Below are 9,986 nucleotides of genomic sequence, written 5' to 3'. Positions count from 1 at the left end.
CACACACACATGCGCGCACACACACACACACACACACACACACACACACACACACACACACACACACATGAATCCACACTCATGCACACACACCGCGTTGTCTCCCCCCCAAAACAACCCCTCAGGTCGCCCTCATCGTCCACCAGGGCCTGGAGGGTATGTCCCTCGGCACAGTGCTCGCCCTCACCCACTTCCGCCTCGCAAAGAAGGTGGCCATGGTGGTGCTCTACTCACTCACAACCAGCGCCGGCATTGCCATCGGCATCGCGGCCAGCGCGACGTACGACCACGACGGCGTGACCAGCAAGGCGGTGCAGGGGACGCTCAACGGCGTGTCGGGCGGCATGCTGCTGTGAGCGGCCGGGGGCGGGGAAGGGCGGAGGGGCGAGGTTGAGCTTGGGAGTGGGAATGTGCGCTCGCGCATGTGATGGGGTGCTGAAGTCTGCAGCTGGTGGCCTGCTGCGCGGCTGAACGCAACGCTGGAGCCAGCGCTCCACGTTTCAAAAGCTGGCGCCCTTGTCTCCCCTGCCCGGGAAGCTGCCTCGCACGCTTGGTTGCGCGCGCGTCGGAGCACCAACCTCTCCCCTCCGTGCCCTCGTCCCGTTCCTCCTACAAACCCCTTCTTCTTTGCCCCCAAAATCAAACCTCTGACCTCCCTTCTTCCCATGCAATTCTCTCCGCCCCCAACCGCCGCAGCTACATCTCCATGTACCAGCTGATTGCTGAGGAGTTCAGCCGCGAGGACCTGGTGGTGAAGGCGCGCCTGCGGCTGGGCATGATCGGCGGCCTGCTGATGGGCGCGGCCTGCATGTGCGTGCTCGCGATCTGGAGCTGAGGCGCGCGCCGCTGGGAGACGGCGGCGTGCGGGCGGGGACGGCAGGGTCGAGGCGCGCCGGCCGTAGGCACGTCGGCGTGGCGGGGCGAGTCTTCCGCGCGAGCCGCTGTTTATGTGCCTTCCCTTAGCCAGTCCTTGCAGTTGGTATGGGGTGGCGAGGACGGGCGGCGGGTCTGTGCATGAAGATAGACACGCAGCTTTCACGATGCAGACGACAGGCGCCCATGCGATTGGCAGGGCCCAGCACTGGCCGCCATCCACAGGCCACGGCTGCGGCGCGGCCAATGCCGGCCCCGTTTTTCAATCAGCCTGATTTCTTCTTTCGTTTCAACCATAGATGCCATGCAGCCCATTTTTTCCTATTCCTCCCCCCCCATTATCACGTCTCTGCTTCAAACTGCGTTAATCTGCACATGCATGGCGACCAGAAAAACACGCACACCTCGAAATGTGCCAGAGCCCCACCAGAGGGTGATGCCTCCTCCCTCGCGCACGCGCCTCGAGACTTCCACCGCCGCGCCGCGGCTGTGCACGCTTCTTGGGCCTGGCAGTGGGGCGCCCGCAGCCTCTGCCTGCCTGCTAACGGGGCCGCACCGCACGGCGTGGGGACTCACGTCGGTGCCATTGCGGAGGCTGGAATCCACTCTTGCCGCCACTGGCGAATGGAACAGCAGTGGGACGAATCCACGTGCTGCGCACCAATGCTGTACTGACCCACCCCACACAACGCACCAGGCGCACGCGCGCAGGTTGCGCCTGCCCCCTTTCCGCGCACGCCGGTGCGGGCGCCGGCTGTCATAGACAATCCAGCCATGCCGCTTTCGTTGAGCGGCTGCGGCCTCATCATCCACCTGTTTGGCCGCAGCTCCTGTCGGGCATTCTTTTTGGCTTTCCAAGCGTTCTTCTTGCGCAACGCTCCGCCCTAGCCGCCATCCGAGTGGCAGGGCGCAGCCGCAACGGCTCACACTGCGCGATTTCTACACTCACATCTGCATCACTCATCTTATTGTAAATATGCATGCTGTCCGTGTCGCAGGCATGTCGATTACGAGTGAGTGGCAATACAGTCCAGCAGGTCAGCCAGCAGTGTGCAGCTGCAACTCAACCAGCTGCCAGCTCGGTGCAGCGCAGTGCAGTGCACCCAGCCGGCAGTGGATCACGCAGCTGCAGCCGCCCCGAGGGTGAGCGCACCACAGGGCCGCCCGCCCCTTGATGCGTGACAATCTTTTGCTCACCGGCGAGGGGTAGCGGCCGTGAGTCGCGTGACATTTGCGAGGTGCACTGCTCTTGGCGCAAAGCTCGTGCTTGTGTGCAGTGTGGGGTATGCAGAGGGTGTATGCTCTCTGCTTCGTTCTCTGGGCTGTGCTGTTCTGCAACTCCATACGTGGTGGCACTCACAACCGCGGTATCCACATGAGAGTGCACGACAGAGCTCCCAAGACCCTCCGTGATGGAGCGCTCTGCCTCATCTACCGCACGGGTAGCGGCTGCGGCGTGGCGAGTGCCATCATCTTTGCCAGCATGGCATCCAAGCACGCTACGTGTCTCAGGTGCGGCAGAGCACGCGCGTGCGATGGTGATCGCACGGGGCACTCGGCTGGCGGCTTGCGTTGGGTGGCCGGCCGCAGCAGCAGCAAAATAAGAGCGCCAGGGCACGCAGCTGAGACTTCAGCGGGTGCAAATGCTTCCAGGCAGCAGGGAGGGAAGTTAGCGCTGGCGGCGCGGCGCGTAGGGGCCGAGGGGGGACGAAAATGGATGTGTTGGGAGTTTGATTGCACCGGGCAGGGCCGGCCTGAGAAGGCTAGGGGACACTTGTGTATTGCGCTGGGTGATGGGTTGGCCGCTTGCTTGCTTGTGGCCAACGTCATCAGGATTGATGTTGATACTTGACAGCAACTACTGTCAACAACAGTGCCCGCCTCTCGCTCGAATTTGCTCACAGCCCTACTTCTGCACATTGTGATGTGACGATGCGGCACCTGCTGAGCAACGCACGTGTCGCGAGCAGAGCGCTGTCGCCAGCAATTGTCGCGCCAGCCATGAGGTCCCAGGCGGTTGATAATGATACGGTAAGAGAACTTCAGGGCCCGATTGACATTTGCTCAAGTTGAGAGGTTGTGGTGCAGGGGCAGGGGGGTCTGGGATCCATCACCCACATCCACCATCGAATCCGACCTTCTGCACGTTTCGGCCCACCAGGCTGAGCATATTCACATTTGATGGAGGCCCTTTCTCACCAAATCCTTTTTTAATTGAATCAGGTGGCCGAAGGCAGTTTGGAATGCGCCCACTCACGTCAGCCAGAATGAGTGCAAGGAGGGGGTGGCAGCAAGCCGAAACGCAATCGACACAGCTTGGACGATCAGCCTCTGTTGGCATGCAAAGTGAACATAGTTACAAAGCATGACTCAGTCTGAAAGAGGGTCCTTTACTCGCCATGATTGGGTGGAGAGATGCCGGCGTTGGTTAGTTGGCAGTTTTGTAGCTGCGGCTCATGACCTGCTGGTTGTATCACGAGCTCCCACGGCAGAAGGATGACGATTTCAGGACTTCACAGCCGCACTACTACATCCTTCAATATCTGTCATCACTGACGCAGTTGCCAGCTGCCTGCCAGGAGCTTCGACGTCACTCCCTCTTGACATGGAGGCAGCGGACTCAACTTCAAGCAATTAATTTGTATGCTGCAATTTATATGCTGCTACGCACGCTGTTTTACTGAGTTGCTCGCGTGCTCGGGACGACAGATCTCGCAACAATGGCGAGCTTCACAGTGTCTTCGCGCGTGGTGTGCGTGCTTCTGATCGCGTGTCTGACATTCCAGACGGCACATGCAAGCTCCTCCGGTACGCTGGGGCCACCAGAGCCGTATCACCGGTCGTGGCAGTGCTCACTCGGATGGCTGTGACAGGACGCCTGAGTTCGCGGGTGACATTGGGATCAAGCGCACTCCGATGATTGTCGGACACAACGTTGCGACAATGCGCCTATTCCCCACGCGTCGCTGGGTGACGTCCTGACGTGAGCATGATGAACGCCTGGCTCCCCTCCTGTTATGCTGCCAGGCCGTGACCTCAAGGCCGTAATTATCAGGAGGGGATACAACGTGAGCATGCGTGAATGCTTGCAGGGTGGACGTGGCGCGTGCGCCATGGAGAGCGCCCACTGCGGATCGAAACACACCACCGATGGCTGCTCCGGAGCAGGGTGATCCATTGCGGTGTGTTGCTGGGACCCTGCCGCGCGTGACATCAACCGCCGCCCTTGAAGATTTCCGCTGTCACTCCCTGTAATCTATGCCATGCCTTGGCCCCCCTGCAGCCGTACGACCTGCGCAGGAACACCATCGTGTGCCGCAACAACCGCCCCTGGGTGAATGTCAACAACAACTGGGTCGAGGTTGCCTGGTGAGCAACGGGCAGCTGCGTCAGGTGCTCTTGCGGGGCCCTTCAACCCTGCTTCTTCGCACAAGCCATTCATGTTCAGCACAGCCCCTGCAGCATCTTGCCAACACCCTAGCCGAGCCGGCATTTTCAAGGAGTAGATTGATTGGACGCAACTTGCCCCAATCTGGGCCAACTCCATATGAGGATGCATGGGAAAACTGCTCTTCTTTCAACACGCAATGTTATTGCCCCGGCCTCCGCCCGGCGCTCCCGCCTCTGCCCCTTGCTCAAACTGCCCGCCGCAGGGCAAACGGGGGCTGGTACCCTCTGGGCGCCATTTTCAACTCGAACCTGCTGGGCCGCGACAGCCGCGACTGCAGGCGCATCGGGGGCGGCCGCAGGGGGTTCAACGGCGGCCCCTACAACGGCCGCGGCCCGTTCAACGGCGGGCCCGGATTTGGGCATTGATGACTGCCATGCATCAGTGAGGGTCTGGGGGCCAGCAGGTGCTTCCATGTATGTGGCCTGCGCGCACATGTGAAGTTCGTTGTGCGACCGGGTATGGTTGGGCGATGCGACAGAGTGGGTGCCAGCGGGGTGCAGGAGCGGCTGATATGTTTACACATAGGACATGTGCATCAGCAGGCTGTTGCAGGAAAACAATTGTGCGTGATTGCAATCGCCACTCAGAAGCACCACTGGTTGTACGTGACACAGTGTACAATTGATGTATGCACTAGTGCCGTGTGATTGATGTTCGTGCATTGTCTCCCTTTTGATGTAAAGGTCTGTTGATTTTCTGAGCCAGGGTGTTGATTGCTTAGTGTCGTCTGCGAATGGTAGCAGGAGGGCTCCTGAGCAGCTGGGTCCTCAGACGTGTGGCAGCTTCCTAGTGGGTGCCACTCACATCAAGTGATTGCCCTGGTTTGAATAGAACCTTCAGCCCCTGAAGCCTTAAACGGGGATTCAGCCGATGAACGGACGCACAAACGTGGCATCTGCTGTGCGGGTCCTGCTAAAAAAGGGAGACCACTTGAGCAGAGAGTTGACAGAGATCACGGTGGACCCCTCCACCTCACCCCGTGGTAGTGCGGCGCTGCCTGAAAGGACACGACACTGGTTTACATGAGGCCAATCAGAGGGCATCGCCCGCAGCCAGGCGTGAGCGAGTGCAGGCAACAGGGACCCGGAAGCCATAGCCTAGGCGTCGCGGCCAGGGCGCAGCGCGGCTGCATGCCCAGGGCGGCGACCTGCGGCCGCCACAGCCAAGTGGCGCACCCTGCCTTCGCGACAAAAAAGTGGTGCAAGCACCAGGGGAGGCGCGGTCGAAAAGGGCTCGGACCACAGCTGGGCGCTGCGCGATCCCACTCGTGGCTTATCGACCAGGTTTTGTACCTCCCTGCCGCGAGAGGCACACACCAGGGTGAGCAGGCCCATGCAGGCGACGGAGGCGCCGGCTGGTCAGCTGTGGAAGTCGACACAATTGCGCATGGCTGTACGTTTGTTACGTGCATACGACATTTATAACATACGCTGTCCAGCCAGCCCTGCGCGCAGCTGTACGCCTGGATACTCACGGCAGGCAGGCCGCAGCAGAAGACAGCAGACCGCATCGTGGTGTGACGTCATCACTCGACACCCATGAGGTGGTGAAGCAGCCGCCCCCACAAAGGTGACATGATCAGCAGACGGCCGCCGCGCGCGCCGCGGCGCGCGCCTGATGCGTCTCGTCGTTTGAAAGGTCGCGCATCATCACCCACACCCGCGCCCCGCCGCCGCGGCGTCGGGCTTCCGCGGCCGCGTAGACGTGGGCGAGGTGCATGTCGGCGCCGGCGGGGCGGGAGCTGGCCGCGGTGTGGTGGCCGAGGTAGAGGGTGGACAGGGCGGGCGCGGCGCTGCGGTGCATACAGAGCAAGTGCGGGGCGGAGGGCGCGAGGGAGGGGCATGGGTGGGGTTGAGAGTGCGCGGTGGCAGCAGGCGCCCTGCGAGCCTGCTTGCAGGCACAGCACAGCGCGGCAAGGGCTGTACGTCGACAGGACTAACAGATGCCGGCATCATTGCAAGGCTGCCTAGGCCTGCATCATGGCTGCTGCCGCGACCGCCGGGCTGTAACAGGCGCGCGTGTCAATCTTACGCGACGCGTGCCGCTCACGTGACCAGCGCGGCGACGGCGTCGGCCGACACCGACGGCACCTGGGGCCCGGCAGGGTTGAGAACAGTTTCGGGTATAGAGTTTGGGGTTCAGGGTTTGGGGTGTTGGGGGTCCAACACAGAGCGGGGCGCCCTTGCAGCTCAGCAGGGGGAGGCCACCAGCAAACACACGGCCTCGCTGCCAGTGGATCCTGCGGACCACTCGGAGAAGTCGCACCGCTGCTTTCCCCGCACCAACCCGCCACCTCCCTGCCCTCTCAAAAGTCGCCCGCTCGTATGAGCCGATTTGCTTGCCAGGCCCATTACGCGAAACGTCTCCTCAAATGGGCAGTTGGGGCGGCATCACACACCCGGCCAGCGCCCCATACGAAGGACGTGCTCACCCAGTCATCTCCCCAAGCCCCTGACTCATTCCCCCCGCACCTGGGTGTACGGCTTATGTCCATGTCCCCTACATGAGACTCTTGGGCAGCTTCCCCCGTCCATGTTCAAACCCTCCGCCCAGCCAGCCAGCCAGCCAACCAACCATCACACCAAAACTCACCCACACCCCTACCACACAACCCACCAACGCACCCCAACCCCCAACCCCACCCCCACGGCTCACCTGGTACAAATCGAGCATCTCCAGCCGCGGCAGCTTCCGCAGCTCAGCCAGCCCCTGGTCAGTAACTGCCCGGCAGGAAGCCAGCCTCAGGGTCACCAGGGATGACGCAAACGATGACGTCAGCAGAGCGAGGGCGGCGTCGGACACGCGGGCGTGCACGAGACACGCGGACCCGAGCGGGGCCCCGGCCGAGGACAGCGCGGCGAGGAGCTGGGAAGGGCCAAGGGGGGACAGAGGGACGGATTCAGGGGCATGAGGGCGCGTGAGCTCTTTCTGAGAGTGTTCACGTGTGCATTGTGCGTCGGGGTTCAAAGTCGGTTTGCGCACATGGCAACGCGGTTGGCCGGCAGAGGCCGCCGATGACAGCCGGCCCCCTCGCCAGCACCTGCGCCCGCCACAAACGAGCTACGAGAACACCACTTGCAATCACCGGCCACGGCTAGGGCTCAGAGAACCGAAAGCGCCCTGGGCGCCGCGGTGATGTCATGCCTCACCTCGGTGACGTCACCTTGGTAGCCCGCCAGGCTCAGATGCCGCAGCGCCCCGCAGTGCGCCAGCGCCGCGGCCAGGCGCCCCTGCACGGCCCCCGGCTCGGCCCTAAGCCAGTCCAGCGCGAGCCGAGACAGGCCCCCCCAGAGCGCCGGCGCCAGCAGCGGCGGCGCGGGGGCGGGCGCGGGCTCCGTCGCCCCCGGCGCCGCCGCGGCCCCGCTGTGGCTGGCAGACGCCCCGGGGGAGCCGGCGCCGCCGTGCAGGCCGCCGTGTCCCCGCCCCTCCGGGTCAACGGGTCGTGGGTTGAGGGCTTCTTCCAGGCGCCGCGGCTGCGCGGGCCGCGGGGGTTCTAGGGGCTCGGGGTCTGGAGACACCCCGGTAAACTCCAGTGCTGTGAGGTGGCGGCAGTGGCCCGAGATGTCCAGCAGGTCCGACACAGTCAGGCCTGCGTGCAGCGATGACGTGCGCGCGTGGGTCGTCCACAATGGGTGGTGAGGGGCGGCCCTTGTCAGTTGGGCTTTTGAGATGGATGGAAGGGGGGATCCCCTCTGCTTCGTGACCACGCCCGGTTGTTAGCAGGGCTGGGCTATGGTCCAGTGGTCCAGGGCTGGCAGGGGAGGCGCAAGCAACCTCGGATGCAGGAGGGCCGTCATGCGGGCGCCGCCCCGGCGCGACCCCGGCACCCCCTCCAGCCCGCCGCCCGCCGAGTGCGGGGTACACGAGTGCGAGGGCGTGCGTGCGAGGCGGGCGCGCTCACCGGGCGGCGCCTGCTCCGCAGGCAGGTGCCACGCGTGCAGGGCGCGCCCGGCGACCCGCAGCTGCCGCAGGCCCGGGCACTTCCCCGCGACCGCCGCCACACCCGCCCCGCCGGCCGCGGCGTCGCACAGGGACAGGGTCAGCAGGTTTGGGCACGAACCCGCAAGGACACCCAGAAACGCGTCGCCCGCCTCAATTGAATTTAAGTCCAGGTGCAGCAGGCGGGGGCCGAGGGCGCGGGCGAGCGCGGAGAGGGCGGCGGCGCCGAGGGCGGGGCGGTGCAGGCGCTCCTCGCAGAGGGTGAGGGCCTTGGGGGGTGATGAGTGCGGGTGTGGGTTTGGGTGTGGGTTTGGGTGTGGGTGTGGGTGCCGGTGTGGGTGTGGGGGTGGGGAATGTGCTCAGTGAGGGAGTTGGCGGCAAGGGTTGAGTTATTGAGGGGTGGGTTCGGGGTAGAGGGCGGGGTTCCCGGTGGGAAGCTGAGTTGCGGCAAGGCGCGGGTGCGCGGTTTTTATGGGGGGCCTGGCAGGCTGGCGGAGGTTGGGGCGTGGTGAAGGGCAGCAGGAGTGGTGCTCGTAGGGGGCGAGTCGTGGGGCGGCTGCGCAATGCGGGTTGGTCCCAGCTGGGGCTGTCACAAGGGCTTGATTTGGGCCGGGGTCAACTGGGGGAAACAAACCGTCGCTGTGGGTTGGGACTCTTCAGATGAGCCCTCGAGCCGCAAGGCCGCTTATAGCTCACAACACACACGGGATTGCACGCGCGAAGCATACCCTGCACGAAACCAAAACCGCAAGCATCCTGCCACCTGCAGCGCCGGGCAGTGCGCCGCGACAGCCGCGCAGACGTCGTCCGTGAAGACCGCGGCCCCGCCGCCCGCCGCGCCCTCCTCCGCCGCCGCCACCTCAAGTGTTTGCAGCCGCGCCGCCGCCCCGCCCCTCACGAATGCGGCCAGCCCCGCCGCGCGCACACCGCCGCAGGCGTGCAGCGCGAGCGCACGCAGCCGCTGCGGCGCCGCGGCCAGGTTCAGGAGCGACGCGTCGGTGACGAGCGGGCAGCGGAAGAGGGAGAGGCACTGGAGATCTCGGCAGCCGAAGATTACTGCATCTAGGCCGGCGTCGGTCGGCGAGGCGGCCGTGACTCCGGTGCCCGGTAAGGAAGCCGTCCTGCTAAGCAGTCGGTGTTGGGTTGGCGCCCGGCCAGCGGGCAGCGGGGCCGGCAGGTCGGAAGCGCGGGACGCGCAGCGGCGACTCCGGCACGCGGGGCGGCTCGGCGGGTGCGCTGCCTGTGGCTGCTGGGCGCAGCTGAGTACGGTCCGGGCCGGCGCAGCTTGCCGCGGGCGTCCGCTGGCGCTGCGGCGCGCCCTGGCCCCTCCCCTTCAGCAGCCCTATCAAGGCTCGCCCCATGCACCTCCGCCCCATGCGCGCCGGCAGACCCTCGGCTCGTCCCTGTGTGATCCCCCCAACCCCCCCACACACACACAAACGCTTCACCAATCCGATCCTGAATCGCACCCGCCGACTGCCAGCCGCTGCAGCCCGCTGCAGTACAGGGCGATGATGTGCAGGTCTCTGTTTCTGATGTTCACATCCAGCAGCGTTATGCTGCGCACGTGGCGGCCGGAGAGCGCGGCGAGGCGGCACATGGCGGGGCCAGGCCCGGGCCCGAAGCAGCCGCCGCGCGGCGCGGCGGAGAGGTGGCGGAGGCGCCGGCAGTGGCGTGTCAGGAAGCTGCATTGGCAGGAGGGGTGGAGAGGGCGGGGTTGGGG

At 64.7% G+C, this 9,986-nt stretch overlaps 3 protein-coding genes across 3 annotated transcripts in view; 2 read left to right on the top strand and 1 right to left on the bottom strand.

The window, feature by feature from the left end:
* The window catches only part of MNEG_8051 (zinc-nutrition responsive transporter), a gene marked incomplete at both ends in the record, with an annotated part of 3,659 nt that extends 2,824 nt beyond the window's left edge, over nt 1-835 (top strand). Inside the window, 2 exons of the mRNA XM_014043478.1 lie at nt 126-352; nt 697-835. Of these exons, the coding sequence (XP_013898932.1) occupies nt 126-352; nt 697-835 (366 nt within the window). The remainder of the gene's footprint in view (nt 1-125; nt 353-696) is intronic.
* Nucleotides 836-3,593: 2,758 nt separating this feature from the next.
* On the top strand, nt 3,594-4,689 carry MNEG_8050 (hypothetical protein; the record flags this gene model as incomplete). The annotated part of the gene is made up of 4 exons (XM_014043477.1): nt 3,594-3,681; nt 3,901-3,941; nt 4,157-4,242; nt 4,527-4,689. The coding sequence occupies 4 exons, from the start codon at nt 3,594-3,596 to the stop codon at nt 4,687-4,689; spliced, it is 378 nt and encodes a 125-aa protein (XP_013898931.1).
* A 1,213-nt stretch (nt 4,690-5,902) lies between these two features.
* Nucleotides 5,903-9,863, bottom strand: MNEG_8049 (hypothetical protein; the record flags this gene model as incomplete). The annotated part of the gene is made up of 7 exons (XM_014043476.1): nt 5,903-6,116; nt 6,374-6,414; nt 6,980-7,189; nt 7,474-7,913; nt 8,226-8,532; nt 9,027-9,384; nt 9,733-9,863. 7 exons carry the CDS (start codon nt 9,861-9,863, stop codon nt 5,903-5,905), a joined length of 1,701 nt encoding a protein of 566 aa, XP_013898930.1.
* Between the last annotated feature and the right edge of the window lie 123 nt (nt 9,864-9,986).

Source organism: Monoraphidium neglectum, assembly GCF_000611645.1.
Source record: "Monoraphidium neglectum strain SAG 48.87 unplaced genomic scaffold scaffold01487, whole genome shotgun sequence".
NCBI lineage: Eukaryota > Viridiplantae > Chlorophyta > Chlorophyceae > Sphaeropleales > Selenastraceae > Monoraphidium > Monoraphidium neglectum.
Note: the sequence above shows the minus strand (reverse complement) of the source record. Positions and strands in the feature narration are given on the sequence as shown.